The 15,492-nt window shown below is 52.6% G+C and overlaps 1 protein-coding gene across 1 annotated transcript; it reads right to left on the bottom strand.

The window, feature by feature from the left end:
* Positions 1-1,019: 1,019 nt before the first annotated feature.
* On the bottom strand, positions 1,020-14,450 carry RGMB (repulsive guidance molecule BMP co-receptor b). Its single transcript, XM_088523965.1, has 3 exons — positions 14,255-14,450; positions 12,314-12,825; positions 1,020-1,966 (listed from the first exon to the last, which is right to left on the bottom strand). The coding sequence occupies exons 1-3, from the start codon at positions 14,376-14,378 to the stop codon at positions 1,313-1,315; spliced, it is 1,290 nt and encodes a 429-aa protein (XP_088380091.1). The 5' UTR covers positions 14,379-14,450; the 3' UTR covers positions 1,020-1,312.
* Between the last annotated feature and the right edge of the window lie 1,042 nt (positions 14,451-15,492).

Here is a 15,492-nt window from a genome sequence, read left to right as displayed (position 1 = left end):
CTTCCTCTAATGCTTTCTCCTGAGCAACACACCAGGCAAAGGGGTAAGGAAGAGCTTTTCTGAGACAAGGCCATGGGCATCCCAACCGCTCGCCAGCGCCCAAGGCAGCCAGAGGAGCCTCTGTACAAGCACAGTGGGCGAGCAAGTCCTGCCGCCCGCGGCACGGCGAGCCCTGGCTCGGCCTCGCGTGGACGCGCACCCAGCGGTCTCACGAGAGCGCGGTCCAGGGAGCAGTAAGGCCGGCGTGGGTGAAGGGGGTATTTTAGCAGCTGTTAAGGCTCCCCTTTCCTGCTGCGGATTAAGGCAGTAGGCAGACTTAGATCTTTAGGCCACTGAAGCACTTTTCTCCTAGTCTCTCAGGAGGAAAATTCCAGAGCCTCAGGGTTCATCTCCCCCTTTTAATGCACAGAGGGCACCCCAATCTAGAAACGGGCACATGATTTCTCTAGTCCAGCTCACAGAATAACTTAACTAACTTCCCAGGTAGCAATAATTATTTTGAAGAGGATACAAACAAGTTACCTAACCCTTTCTAAAGTTACAAGAACTAGACAATTTAAGCATCTCTAGAAATCAACGCTCCAGTGCTCTATAAAACTACAGAAGTCTTGCTCCAGTGCAGTCACCGGGGGAAGGCTGTAGGACTTGTCTTCTTTTAAAAAATCACTCTATAGAGATGTCAGGATTACAAAGGAGGTTTTGTATTTCAGGTCTCTGCAGCCTAGTGCTGTGCAGCGCAGAGGCAGAGCGCTACAAGAGGGTCTGGTCTTTTGAACCCCCTCCAAATGGGGAAGGAGCATTTGTTTAAGGGACAGAATAAGGCTCCCTTCTTAATTGCTTTTCACTAGAGAATGCAACAAATCACCAGCATGATTGTAGGAGAAGAGAGGTGCTAACCTCTACAGTCAGAGGGAGGCCAGAAAAGAATATAATTAAAAAAGTTAAAACAAAGTAGTACATTGAGGGAATGCTGGGTATTGTATGTACACACGTATATGTATAATACATAATTACTCAGATACACACATAAATATTTAATATATAAAAAATAAAGTGCTTTCTATCGGGTCCCAATGGAGGGACATTATAAAACATTTCACCAGCTGCAAAACAAATAGATACAAAGAATACTACATCCAGCAGACATGGAAACAGGAACACAATATGTACAATCTGGTGGGCGTCCCAAGACAAAACATCCCCTTCATATACATGGTATATACATATATACTCATCTTTACTCAATATATTATGACAATATATATTTCAAAACTTTGTTATGGACCAAAAAAAAAAAAAAAAAAAAAAGACCCTACAAAAACGCACCAAGGATCAGGGCAGCAAGTCCGAGCGCGACGCCGGGGCTGCCGCGCGCGCCGGCGGCTCCCGCGCCGCGGGGGAAGATGTGCCAGCGCTCGCGGCGCGGGTGCAGCGCCTCCACGTCCCGCAGCGCGCTCTGCGCCGCCGCCGTGAAGTTGGCGTCGCCCGTGGTGAGCAGGTCGAAGACGCACGAGTAGAAGTAGATGTCCTTCACCAGCATCTTCTCGTGGCACGCCGAGGTGGCGCTCTCCAGCGTGTAGGCCGAGCGGGCGCGCGCGGCGGCCGGCGGCCCCGCCACGGGCAGCGGCAGGTGGCCGCTCGCGTCGATGCGCTCGCCCGACGGGCAGCCATTCACGCACAGCTGCAGGTCCTGGCTCTCCTCGTAGGCCATGGCCAGCTCCTGGGGCATGCGGATGGCCAGCGTGAGGTAGCGCCCGAGCTGCCGCACGTACACCGTGGTGCCCATGTACCGCGCGTGCATTTCCACGTACTTGCCGCTCACTCTCTCCACGATCCGCAGGCTCCTGGTGCTCCCGTCGCCTCCGCTCGTCGTGCCATCCACAAAGGCTGCGGGTAAGTCGTCAGTCACTGCCTGGTAGACCTTCTGATCTGTGCAGTCTTGGTACGACTTGAAGATAATTGTTATCTGGGAGAGGGGAGGAGGGGAAAAAACAGCAGTTAACAGCATGGAAAGAAATACACATTTCCATCCCTTTTCCATTCTGCAGCTGTGACTATCTGGGCCTGCCCACTAAGCTCAGAGCTCGACGCTCGTCCCCGCTCAGAGAACGGTCCGCACACCCACTCAGAAAGCGGCGTTTTACCAGATGGCAATTGTTAGATTTGTTCTCAGCTTGGCCTGAGAAACAAGACTATTAGTGTGTGGCAACTGCAACAAGGTCAGGAAAGGAAAAGGTTGTATATTTAATTAAGCATCACAACTCCCTCCTGCCCGATGGTTTCTTAACGCGCCGGAATGCATCCTGCAGTTGCAGCGCCGCGTATGTGCCAAGTAATTCCCACTCTGCTGGCTGCTCGGGCTGAAGCGTGGGACGAGGCTGCACGAAAGCGCAGGCAGGAACTGCAGGATTCGGTTTCCTTCACTTTCAATATCCTCATCGGACAGTGGCTGCGTGACTGGCTCTTGTCGGAGGGCCTCGTGCTACAGGAATGAGGCCAGGGGCAGATGCATTAGAGTGCGCCGCTAAAGCACCGACACGCTCACGGCCGCAGCCCGACCGCGGCGAGACAAGATGCAGCACCAGGAAAGGCAACTAGTCAAGTGACTGGTTACAGTTCCTGAATTAGCCCTAGGAAATGGGAGCTTTGAGGCTTCCGGGCCACAGACGTCAGGGAAGGAGCCAGCAGAGCAGCCCAGCACGGCCGAAAGGCGCCCAAGGACGATGCCTTTGAAGGGCGATGGGCAGCGCACACCAATTGCAACCACTTTTAACGTTGTGACTCGCTTTTTAAAGCTTTATCCTTATTTGAATAAACCACAACAGAAACAGCAGGTCCTCCGGTCTCACTCGGAGGAGATAATTAGGCTATTTGGCAGAGCTGGCACACGTCTGGTGGCCTGCTGAAAAAATAAAGTGCATACTGAAGGGACAATATGAATATTAGAAACAGAGATGCTGCTTCTTTTCCTCAGAGAGGAGGAAATAGTCCTCCTCCTTCTTGAAAAGGTCAAAGGGTATTTGGCACTAGAAAAGGGGACTTTAATCATTATTTTTACCCTTGACTGACTTGACTACATCAAATCTACTTAAAGACCATCATTTAAGTGCATTGCTATAAGATTCTGAGTATTCCAAAACACAGTTCAAAACTGTTTTCTGAGCAGTGTTAGTGCTTTCCTTAAAATTTATGGCAACCTCGCGTGCTTTAATTCCAAATAACCAGCACACTTCTGCATAACAGCTTTGGTTTCTTACCCCCTCGCTTTGAAATAAGAGCCAGAGGTTAAACAAACAGCTGGGTTACAGACAACTCGAATAAAGCCTCTCCCCTCGCTCGCAAGCCTCACCTCTCCGTAGCAGCTGTGGAGGACGGGAGCCTTCCTCCTAGCACGTCTTCCTCCCGCTCCCACCTCTCCGAACACGCAGGCATGCGCTAAATATCACGGCGCTCGTTGTTAATGTTTGCTTTGTCCCGCTCGGTTGACGCTCTGTCAGTCTCTCTCTCTCAGGCGCACACACACCGAGTACTTGCTATTTTAATTCCATATGTTCCCACTGGTGCTGTCTGACTGGAATTTTCCAACGGCTTTTCTTTGCTTTAATCAGTTATACGGCTAGCTTGAGACCAGCTGTACTCAAGCAATCTGCTCAACTCATATCTGTGGGCCGCAGCTGAGCCTGCAGGTCTTTGTCCAAGATCTGGACAGCGCACGCGGATTCTTCCCTCAAGTTTCCGGGCGTTTCCTGCTGCAGGGACCCCGTGGCCTCACCACGCTCCGCAAAGCGAGGCCAGCAGGGCGGAGAGGAGGCTCCGCATCCGCCTGCTGCACGGTCCGTGGGACACCCCGGGCCTCTCTCCCGGCGCTGGTTCTTGCGCTCTCTGCGGAGACCCTGAGGGTCGCAGAGCTCCGTGTGTGACACCGAGGTACCCGTGCCTCCTGCGGAGCCTCCGCGCTGCTCCATGCGGAGCCCCCCGCACTGTCGCACGAGGCCGCGTCCCGGGCAGGACCCAGGGCCGAGGCCTCCCACCACACGAGCGCCCCGGCGCTGCCCAGACGTGCTGCGGACACGGGGCCGCACGCCGACGCCGCGGCTCGGGCCAGCCCGCCGGGCGCTGCGCCTGCTCTCCCACCAACCCCACGGGGCACAGACCCGCAAGGTCCTTCTCCTGCCGCCTGCCCCTGCCAGTGCAAAGGCAGATAAAGCAAGTTTCCCCACAGACCCTTCTCTTCTCTGAGGTTTTCAGGGCAACCTTTTCCACTATGCAATGCTTTATGCAGCTCCAAATAACCACGTGCCATACGTGCGCACATATTTTTAACACTTTCTATACATTGGCTGGGCTGCAAAAACGCCCCCACACAGCTGTTCATGTGACACTGTTTACAGACCAGAAATTATAGCCACCTTTTCTGCACCTAGGAAAAAAGAAATCCAAATGCTTGGGCCTCCAGATGAAGGAAGGGTTTTTTTTTTGATGTTACCAGGCCCGAGGGTCGGGGCACACACGGCTCTGAAGCTGCTGCGGTGAGGACCAGAGCAAGTCTTTGCTGAAGGATGGCCGAGTCCACACTATACATGCCTCACTTACATGAAAATTACTAAAAACAAAAGCAGTCTACGTACAGAAACCTACGGAGAGGTTCTATATGGCTTCAATCATATAGAATACACACAGACGATTACTCCCAATACACTCCAAAAGCCTTTCTCTGCTTTGTATCAATATAAGGCTTGTGAATATGGTTTCCTTCTTACAGGACCTTGGGATCTTGATCCCATCCTAGTATTTCATCCATCCCTGCTTCTGCTTCCATTTCCCCCTTCGTGGAACTGTGGGAAGGAGGGAGCAAACAGGGGAAGAGAGAAGGAGAGAGGAACAGAGGAAATGGAAACCCTAAGTTTCATAAGCAAACTCAAATTAGAATATGCAGACCCAAATGCAATCCGTCTCCTCAGTGACTTGCTAGAAGTCTCTGCAGAGGTGCCTTTCCACAGGCCAGCCTTGTTGCAATGCATGAATTAGTCTGACCAGGCGAGCGTAGCGCTGTTTGGCACCTCTGCGCCCTACCGCCCTCCATCACTGATGGACAGCGCACCGCTGTGCAGCCGGAGCATCGATGCCTTTCTTGAGCCCTCCCTTCTCCTCTGTGCCCAAGCCACTTGGCTCTGATCATTCACTTTTAATACTTCTTTACTCAAAGTCTAGCCCACCCATAGCCATAAGACACAAGCTCCGATATCTAGAAACACCATCTCAGGAGTCCAGGTCTTCTGCACTTACTGCAATCAACACCGCGATGCCTGAGGAGAGAGTTCAGACCTAGCTGGCCTAGCCTTAGGCCACGCTTCAGACTTAGCTTTGGGCAGTTTTTGATCTTTCCCAGTTTCACCCACTATTTTAGCAGGACAGTGCCCAGACCCACGCTCATGCAGACCCTACCACAGCCCCGCTGAAGGCTCACAGCGCTACCAAAACTCACAGAGCCACCCCCTCCTTCCCAATTGCTATTCCCAACTTGTCAGAGCGCAACACCCGTCGTGTAGAGGTTACAGCCACCATCCAGGCACGTAACAAGAAAAGCTAGTCCAAGGGCCGGGGAACATTGATCCTAACAAGGACTTTATGTGAGTACTTAGCAACTCAAAGAACAGATACACGCACTGAAACACAGCCCCTGCCTGCTTCTTACAACATGAGGCTCTGCCACTGAGCAATGAAAACTTTCAGATGCTCTCATTATGCACCATTTTGAGCTAAGGGAAAACTGGGCAAGGATAATGTTTCAAGAGAAACACAGCCCTGATGGTTTGGTAAAGATTTCATAAAAGCACTGGAGAATAAGCAGTAAAGATGTTTCAGCAAGAGGTCTTGCAGTACTAGACCGGAGGTCTGCAAAGATGCCTGGGAAGCCTGTGAATGACTTTGCAAGTGATCCGCAAGCAGCAGCGACGAAGAGCCCATGGGCAGACAACTCCTCAGTATGCATGAAATCTCTGAAGGCATCTGCAAGCTTCTGCAGTTCATGCCTGCAGGACAGTTAGAAGTACAGTGCATTAAATGACCTCCCAGTCTCTAACTGAAATTTTCCCAGCTTCCCTTTCCAGAAACCTGCAGCAGGTAGGAAGCATCCAGAAAGTTTTATCTTAGAAACCAAGCACCACCCAGAGGACACCCCTTGAATAATAAAGCAATGCTGAAGGGTGCAAGGAGAGATTTAGTAAAGGAAAACCATAAGGACTCATTTGAAAACGGGGATTCATTCAGCCTCATTTAAAGCCACATGACATGGCAGCTCCTTTTTATACACACAGCAGGTTTTTGGGATGAGACAAAACCAGAAGATGTGCCCCAAATGCTAACGGCAGCAGCACAGCTCACGGGAGGCAGGAGCCCTTCCCCTGAGGTACCTGCACGCAGACCCGCCAGTCCCAGCCCACACTGACTCACTGCGCGAAGCCACTTTCTCAGCGCGCTCCTTGCTGAGGGAGACACAGCTCCAGAACAGAAGCTCTCCAGCTTATGCATAGGCTTGAGACACGTTTTGATCCTCTCGGGTATGCTGGAAGGGGTTCAGGGAATTAACTGTGTGGAGTCAAAGAGAGATTTAGAGGAGACTATCTCAGTGATGTTGCTGAGACCAGTTTTATAAAGCTAAACTGGTCACTTGCAGAAACGTCCTGCCTTTCCCTGACCTGCTACCGCCCTGCGTCAGGGGTGCAAAGGGGAAGGGAAGGCACGGGGATCCCATGCAGGACAGGGAAGGCAAGAGGAAGTCGGGCTGAAAGAAAGATCAGTCAGGAAAGCATCACTCTGAGATGGTCGAGGAAGTCACCATTTATTAAAAAACAACAACAACAAAAACCAAAAAACCCTCCAGGAACATCTGGCATCTAAAATTAACTTCAGTACTACCCAGAACTTGATCAGTCACATGTCCTTTAATCAATGGGACAGCAGCTGAAGTATTCCTTGTTCACTTTCCTGGTGGACAACCCGAGGTGGTGAAGGACTCTTCCACCCTGCAGCGAGTTTACAACGTGTATATAACAGCAGGCAGGTAGAGCCTGTTTAAGTGCCCAACATTAGCATTTAACTCACATTTCCACGTCTGAGAAAAACCCGCCATTCTATCTGCTACTGGATTCTCCTTCCTTCTGCCCCAAGACACCCCCAGAGCTACGGAGACAGTCACACGACACTGCCAAGACCACGCACTTCTCCTCCTCCTCCTCCTCCTCCTCCTCCCCTGCTCTTTGAACGACGGGGTTCAAGGCACCGAGGCTCCAACAACATTTTTCCAGCAATGGTCCCAGAAACTGAGCAAGACAGACAGACAGTTTAGCACTGGACAAACTGCCACAGCTTGTCCTGGAAAACAGTCCCTAGTCAGGCCACAATGTCCCAAGCAGCGGGAAACAGCAATGTTTATCTTCACATTGATAAAGCTGGCAAACCCCAAAGGCCAGTATGTGCCCAGGAAAACTGTAGTATTTTTGCTGTGGGTCCTGTTGTTCCTTTGAGTCCGCCCAAAGCAACACAGCACATTGGAGTGACTGAGGGCGGCTCTGTAACAGAGCTAAATGAGCTTTCCTTACGGAGCAGGAGATTGCCCTGACAGTGCCAAAGGCAGGAGCAGGGAGTGGAAGCCACATCCGAGAAAGGTCTGAGATGCAGCCTCGAGGTTGCATTCACCTGCTGCCTTCCAGCTCACACAGTGCCAAGGTCCTTTTCTCCAGGGTTCTCTATCTGTTCTGTTCCTAAGAGTAAAGCCTAACTGTTTTCAGCATGTTATGAAGCAGGCACCAGTTGGCTGTGGACAAAAGGTTTTGTTTTTGGTCCTGGTTAGTCCTTGACCACTCTTGGTACTTTTATAACCATGTTGTTTCTCCAACTTTAATTTCTTTCATGGAGACAAGTGATCAAAAAACAAAAGATACAGATAATAGATAGAACGCATCAACAGAGGTAGATTTTAGTGTTGAAATAAGCTAAAGAGATGCTAAGATAATCACGAGGGGAGGTTGGAGCCTGCCCTATCTCCAGGTCAAACACTGCTCACAGGGGAGGTTCAAGGACAATCTGTCTAGAGACACAACCATGGCCACCTCATTTGGGCACAGCCGGGTGGCTCCTGATAGGAAGAAGAAAGCCCTTCTTTTAAGCACCTTGGTAAACCTCATCCTTTCAAAAACATCCCAAACGCATGGAAAGTGCTTCAGCACCTACATTTTCACGCTGTTCGTGGCTACCTGTCAAGCCAGTTCATGCCCTGCCCTATGCCCAAGCATAAACTAGCGCACACAGGCTGAAGGACCCTGGGCTCTTCACTCTCCCTTTCTGCTCACCATCCTCCTGGCTCTCCAGAAACAAAACCACAACGCCGCTCTGTAAGTCCCTGAGACTATCTGCTCCACCTCGTGAATGAGGTGGCTTTTGACTGCAGCTCCCCAGCAAAAAGGTAGTATGGGCCTCCTCTGAGGAATAAAGCTCCAGTTCGTTACCTTGGGCAGGAAGTCTCTAAGAATGAGAAAATTAATCATACGTGGTCAGTGATCTGATGCTCCCACTCAGAAGCCCGACCGAACAGTAACTGGAAGATGACTGTTTTAATATTAATTATTTAAAGGAGAGTAAGTACAGGGTGTTCAGTCCAATGATTTCCTCTTGCAAAAATAGAAATGAGACTGCAGAAGAGATACCTAAGTGTTTTGACTCTGGGAAAAAGAGCACTTACGCACTGTTTCATTACACTGCTAATGCAGTCTATTCCCAGATTCAAGGCTTTATGCCCAGCAAACCCACCACAGTAAAAGCTCTGGGTTTATTACTGCCTCTTTGTTTTCCTTTCCCTGCCCTCCCCATGCCCATTCTCCACATCTCACCCCTAAGCTATCTGCTACAAAACACCTGCATGGAAAGGGCCCCTTTCCCACTTCTGAGCACTGCGAACGAGGAAGAAAGTTTTCCATAGGGAAATGCAGGCACTTCTGCCTCATTTGCTACTCTGGGATAACTGGGACAGAGATAGCCCACACTGGTCAAAGACAACAAGAATTTTGTTCCCCTCCAAATAAAGCCCAAGACAAAACAAGAAAAACCCTATTCAAGGCACCATATGACATCCTTCCTGCCCACTCCTCGAATCCCTTTGAAAATAGCCATTTATCCTCAGGAGCTCCCCCAAGCCTGGGGAGCTCTCCCTGCTCTCCAGAAATCAGATAAGGAAACGCCAGTGACCTGCACCAGGGTCACTCGGAAAATGTGCTTCCCAGCTCCTCGGTGATCCTTCACTCCCCACCTGAAAGGCCCTGGGATCCTATGCCAAGGGGCACAAACAGATCAAACAAGCTCAGAAGAAAGTGGAGCTGCAAGTTTCAACTAGACCACAGAATATACAATAGCTTTGTTCCCTCTGAAGAAACAGATGTCCTGACTATCGGCATCGCAAACATGCAAAACACCTACAAACAAACTGCCAGGAGCGTTCTGTGAACGCACACGCATCTCCCACAGGAGGACATACCTTTCCAATTAAGGAATTGGAGGAAGAGTTTTCCTGCTTTCCATTCTTTCCTGCCAGCTGTGTAGTTAAAGCAGAAAAGCATTCTTTTATTCCTTATTTTCTTGTTGAAAGCCACCTGATGGCCTCCTGTTCTCTACAAGCTTAGTGGATAGCCCTCAAATTGCTGGAACTCCTCAAGTCACATAGGGTTTGGAGCAAGAAGACAACTTTAGAGAAAGCTCCCTTCCTTGTTGATTCCCTTAAAGGTCATCCCAAACACCAGTGAAGTGTGGTAAATTTGAAGGAAAGAACTACCTACAAGGCTCCCAAAACAGCCAATTCAGATGTCAGGGGAAGTTGGATCACTGCAGGTGGGGCAAAGATTCAATATTCTGTTCCTACACCTCCTTTAATTCTTTCCCCTGAAATGGGCACTTAAAAAATAATTCAAAGCTTCCATACTTTTTGTTATTACTTTTACTAGGTCTGCTTTAGAGAGGAGGAAGAAGGATAGCTTGCAATTTGATATTTGCTTCTCCACAACTCAAACTCATCTCCCACTGAAATTAAACAGCTATTTAAAACAACTGCAATGAAAAAAAAAAACGAAACAGCAAGACTGGTGATAAAGTTCTGAGAAGTTTTCTTACTGAGAAGGCAAGTAGCTTACTTGCACGCTCCAAGTTAGAAAAACACTGTCTAGATAAACACTGAAACTGTTTTCTTGCTCTTTGAGCCATATCTTAAGCTTACCATATTTTGGGCCTACACCCAAAATAACGTAAGCAAATGCAGCAGCACCATCACAACCAAGATGGAACACTTGTGGAAAGGACAAAAAAAACGTTACACGAATCAATCCAGCAGTGGAGTTTAATAGGCCTCTCCTGTACCTTTTATAGCAGCCTGCCCCATAAAGAAATCAAAAGGATGCATTAGAGATATTAAAATTTATCTTGAAAAGTTACTTGTACATGCAAAACACAACCTTCATTTCCCAAAGAGGTGTGCTGATAAAAGTTTGATTACCTGCCAAGAAAGAAAACAGTCAAGTACTGTGTGCATTTAACAGATAGTGCTGCTGGGGATTTCTAATATCCCAAAGCTTACGTCTTATTTCATTTAATTGCTCCTGCACACTTAACTATACTTGTGCAACTGCAGGGATGTCAAATCCAGTACCACTATTGCAGAAGCGAAAATATATTACTGCTTTTTGCAGAAGGCCAGAGACGAAAATACACCAAAAATCTCCAAAACCAGATGCATTAGGATTAGAAATAAGACTAAAGCAACTCTTTTAAAAACACATTTTTCCCCTCCAGTATGTATAGACATTTACATCCTCAAATCCCCATGGTTGCCTGTTCCGGAATACTTTCTCACCCATAACATGCAACAGCAGTCAATCATTTTTAAAACACAGTCAAAAAAGAGACCTACCTAAGATATCTACTACTACCAGAAATACTCTCTGCACTTTTCCTCTGGTACTCTCAGGAGCAGAGCACTAAAGACATTAGCAAAACAGAGGATAAAACCTTTCTGACATTATGCACTGTAGCTTTCTCTTGTACTCCATCCTTAATCATCTTGGAAGGAAAAAAAAAAAGAAGCCAATGGAGCAGATTTCTCAAGAGACTGGAGTCTCTTTCGCAAAACTTGAACAAGAAGTGGACAGTTTCATTCCTTCATTTTATACTCCCTCACACTACCATGGCAATTGTGCAGGCTCTAGCCTACTCCATGTGTAAGAGTGAGAATTTCCCAGTGCTGATGGTCTGGAAAGACTGCAGCATTTCCCAACAAGGTTGATTCTGCTCATTTTCCTCCTTTAAGGACACCTGCTACCTGCTTTTGGCATAAAGACCTAAGTACTCTCCTGAAAGAAAGGGCATATGCATAGAGGGCATATGTAATAGAGCATTTATTTCCCATGCAGCCACTTAGAAGCGGTTGGGAAGAGAGCAATCTTAAATTCTGCCCACCTGCAGATGGACCCACACTGTCAGTAGGATTTTCAGGTTGTTGCTTCCTTCATAGAGCCGGGGTGCTAAGACCCTTCCAACAGCCATGTGGCACCAATGTCTCCCCCCGCCCCCTCCCTTTTTTTTTCCTTCTCTCCTTTTCCTCTTTTTGGGCCTACCTACTCTCCGTTCTCTGCACTTCTCCTTCTGGCCTCCCCTCTGAACCTTCAGTGCCTGGCAAACTTGTAGCACTACTCTGTCAGCGTTTTAGTTTTTGCTTTCAGCTGTTGGGGATGTACAATTTACGGAAAGCAGTGACGTTCACTCTTTCCTTCCTCTGACCCTAGGATTTCTGCCTAGTAAAGGAGCAGTCACAAATGCTGCAAGCTGGTACCTGTCTTAAAGGCATCAGTTTAGTGTTTTTAAGTGTTTTCCTGGTGATATTTCAGGGTAGGAGGAAGGGGTGTTTTGAGGGTGAACTTCTTTACTGGGTAACAGAGGGTGTGAGGGTGACAGAGCTCTGGAACAGGCTGCCCAGAGAGGTTGTGGAGTCTCCTCTGGAGATCATCCAATCCTGCCTGGATGCCACTCTGTGCCACATGTACCAGGTGTCCCTGCTTGAGCAGAGGGGTTGGACTAGATGATCTCTAGAGGTCCCCTCCAACCTCAACCGGTCTGCGAAATCAGCAAATGAGCAAATTCACAGAATATAAGCCCAGCAACTGTATTTTCTAAACACTATAGCCTCAAACATTCTCAGCCTCTTCTAACCTGTCTACCCCCTGTCAGGGGTAATGGCTCACTGCTGCTACGCCTCTGACTTAACAGCGACCCATACCTTGTTTGTAGCAGTAGCACTGGATCCTGGGACCACAGGCACGTTCGTCACTTGCACCGATAGGTAGTTATTGTCTATGAGGGGCCAAGCCCCTTCCACTTTGCATGTCTGGAAGTGATCCTTGAAAGTCCTCAGGTGAGGGTCACCAAATAAGCCACAGAATACATAGGTGGGAGGAGAGAGCTGCTCCCCACCGCGCTGCTCCCTGGTGCCCACGCGGGCGCTGTAGTGGCAGGGGTCGTGTGTCACCTCGGGGTTGGTGGAAGACGTGGGCCCGTCCTTGGAGCAGTTCCTCTGGCTCATGAGGTCGCTGATGCCGAGCACCGCGGAGTGGTAGACGAGGTTTCCGCGGCACACCTTGGAGTTGCGGTAGGTGCAGGCCGAGTACGCCCGCAGGGCCTTGCAGAACTCCAAGTCAAAGCCATCCAGAGCGGAGTTGAGATGCGACGTCAAGGCCACAAAGTCCGTGGTGCACTTCTGGATGCGACAGTGGGTCTGCAGCTGGCAGTCACCTGCGTGCAAAGCAGAAGGCAGAGGGAAATCAAGCAAAGCTCTGGGACTGCAGTCCCTACGCTCCCCTCCCCACCCACAGGCACTGCAAAGAAACAACAGAAAGACACCCTAGAGGGCTCACCCCCTGGGGAAAGGCTCTACTGAGGAGAGAAATCCCTCTTTCTCCTCCATAGGGCGTTGTTTGGCAGGAGAACAGAGGGAGGGCAACACAGGCCATTTCTCTCAAAGGCCGAGGTGACCCAAGCGCGACTTCATTTTCATCTAGACAATGGCAAGCACTGGATTAAGAGCATTTAACTCCTGCCAAGTGTGAGCCCAGAGTTTCTTTTCCAGGTGATATCAAGCCGATGATGCAATTCTACCCTTAAGTTAATCACTTAGTCAATAAGTGAGGCTCTATTTAGCCTTTCAGTGCTTTCAGCGACAAGCTGCTGAACTTTAAAAGAAAACCCTGCTCCTGCTAAGGACATGAAAAAGGAAGCAAGCGATGCAGGTTTAGACAGAAACAAACTGAAGGAAGCAGGGATCAAAGCTCCTCTTCAAGAAAGCAGCAGAAAGGGGGGAGGGAAGGGGAGAAGATGGAAGCAGGCCATGAGCGCGCTCTGCTCCGCTTCCCTGCCTGCTGTCTGCCAGGGAAGGGCAGCAAACCCGGCCTGCAGCAAACCCAGGCTGCCAGCCAGGGCCCCCACGCACCGCGACGGCCCCGCTCCCAGCCCGCGAGGACAAGGGCACAGGGGCCGCAAGGAAACTCCTCGCAAGCACAACCCGGGGCACTCGTGAGGCTCCAGCAGCAGGTACACAGCCCCCTCGACACGAGCAAACCAGTTGCGCCTTATCTGATCACCGGATTTCCGCAAAGAAAATGCAATTACCATCCCGGGAGGTGAAGCGGCACTTTTACAGCCCTCCCTTTAGCTGCCGCGACCCGGAGCCCCTGAAGCCTCTTGGGGCAACTGCGGCGCAGAGCAGCTCGCGGGGGCGGTCGGTCAAGGCGACGAGGGCCCCGCTGCGGGGGGAACAGGGTCTGCTCCAGGCGCGGGGGCGGCAGAGTGGGCGGGAGCCCACGCGGGGCCGCGGCTCCCGCGCCACCCGGCTGCGCGCGCCCGCCCGCACCCCCAGCGGCCGCAGGGCCGGGAACGGCAAGGAAGGGCTTCGGAAAGCACCGGCGAGGCGGGACAAAGGGGAAAGGGAATAACGCGGGCTTCATCCACGCTCCGTTCGCTCCGCTGCTGCGCGGCCTGGCCCGTCGGCTCCCGACCGCCGCGGGAAACGCGGGTGCCCGCGGACCGCCCTGAGCCGAGCGCGGCCCCCGCGGCGGGAGAGGCCGCCGCGACCCCAGCGCTCCGGGCACCGCGAGCGGCGGCCCGCGGGCGCAGCGCGAAAGGCGCGACCGAAACGAGCGGGCGCGGCGGCCGGCGCCGCCCGTACCTGCGCGCAGCAGCAGCCCCAGCGCGGCGAGCAGGCCGAGCGCGGCGGGCGGCCCGCGGCGGCGGGCGGGGGGCGCCTCAGCCCCGGCGGCGGCGGCGGCGCGGGGGGGCGCTGCGCTCCCCATGCCCGTCCATGCAGGGCGCGGGCGGGCGGGCGGCGGGACGGCGCCGCGGCATGGGGCGCCGGCCGGGCCGCCCCTCCGGCTCCTCGCGGCGGCTTCTTCTTCTTCTTCTTTTTCCTGCTGCTGCTGCCGCGGCGGCTGCCTCAGCGGCGCGGGCGGCGGCCTCGAGGCGCCATGGCAGGGCCGGCCGGCACAAAGGCGGGATGAGCGAGCGAGCGAGCGAGCGAGCGCCCCGCGCAGCCGCCGCGCCCCGCTGCGCTCCGGCCGCTGCGCCGCGCGCTCTGCCTTGCCCTGCTCTGCTCTGCGCCGCGCCGCGCTGCGCCCGCCGCCCTCCCGCCCGGCCCCGCCCCTAGCGCCCGCCGCGCCGCCCCATTGGCCCGCGGCCACGTCCTGCAAGGCTGAGCGCCGCGCCCATAGGCGCGTCCCGCGCCGGACCCGCCCCCGCGCCGCGCGCCGCGGGAAGCCCCAGCCCCCGCCCCCGCGCCTACCCTCGGGCCGCCCCACGTGACCCGTCCGTGCGCGGCGGCGCCGCCAATCAGCGCCGCGCGGCCCTCCCCGCCCCTCCCCGCGGCGCCGTCGCGCGGCCGCCCACGATTGGCTGCGCCGGGAGGCGCCAGGGGGCGCGCGCGGCCCGCGCGGCCCCGCCACGGGCGCGACCCGCGCGGCCCCGCGCAGCGCCGAGACCCGCGCGGCCCCGCGCAGCACCGTGACCGGCCCAGCACCGTGACCGGCCCAGCACCGCCGATCAGACTGGGCCTCCCCGTTTGGCCTTGGCGCAGCGAAGGGAATTACAAGTGATGTGAATCCCATGCAGAGGCCTAAGGAGCAGCAACACTGGTGAACCACTGGTTAAATGATAACCCACTCTCGCCTCCGTACACCAGACAGCATGAGAATGGTTTTGTAGCCACCCATTGCCACAATTCCCTATTGGCAGAGGAAGGCAGTGCTCTGGGGATGGCGTGAGGACCAAATGCACTGGTGTCTCCATTAGAGGCACGTGTTAGTGAAACTGCGTTAGCCTAATGACACCACTTCCTACTGGAAAGAGACCCACGGTTTCCACATGGAAAAGGACGTGGAGAAACGGAGCTGCGTGTTCATTGCATTGCAGAAG

Source organism: Tinamus guttatus, unplaced genomic scaffold, assembly GCF_059628265.1.
Source record: "Tinamus guttatus ecotype Peru unplaced genomic scaffold, ASM5962826v1 Tinamus_guttatus_pri_ptg000200l, whole genome shotgun sequence".
Taxonomy (NCBI): domain Eukaryota; kingdom Metazoa; phylum Chordata; class Aves; order Tinamiformes; family Tinamidae; genus Tinamus; species Tinamus guttatus.
This window is presented reverse-complemented; position numbering and strand designations above follow the sequence as displayed.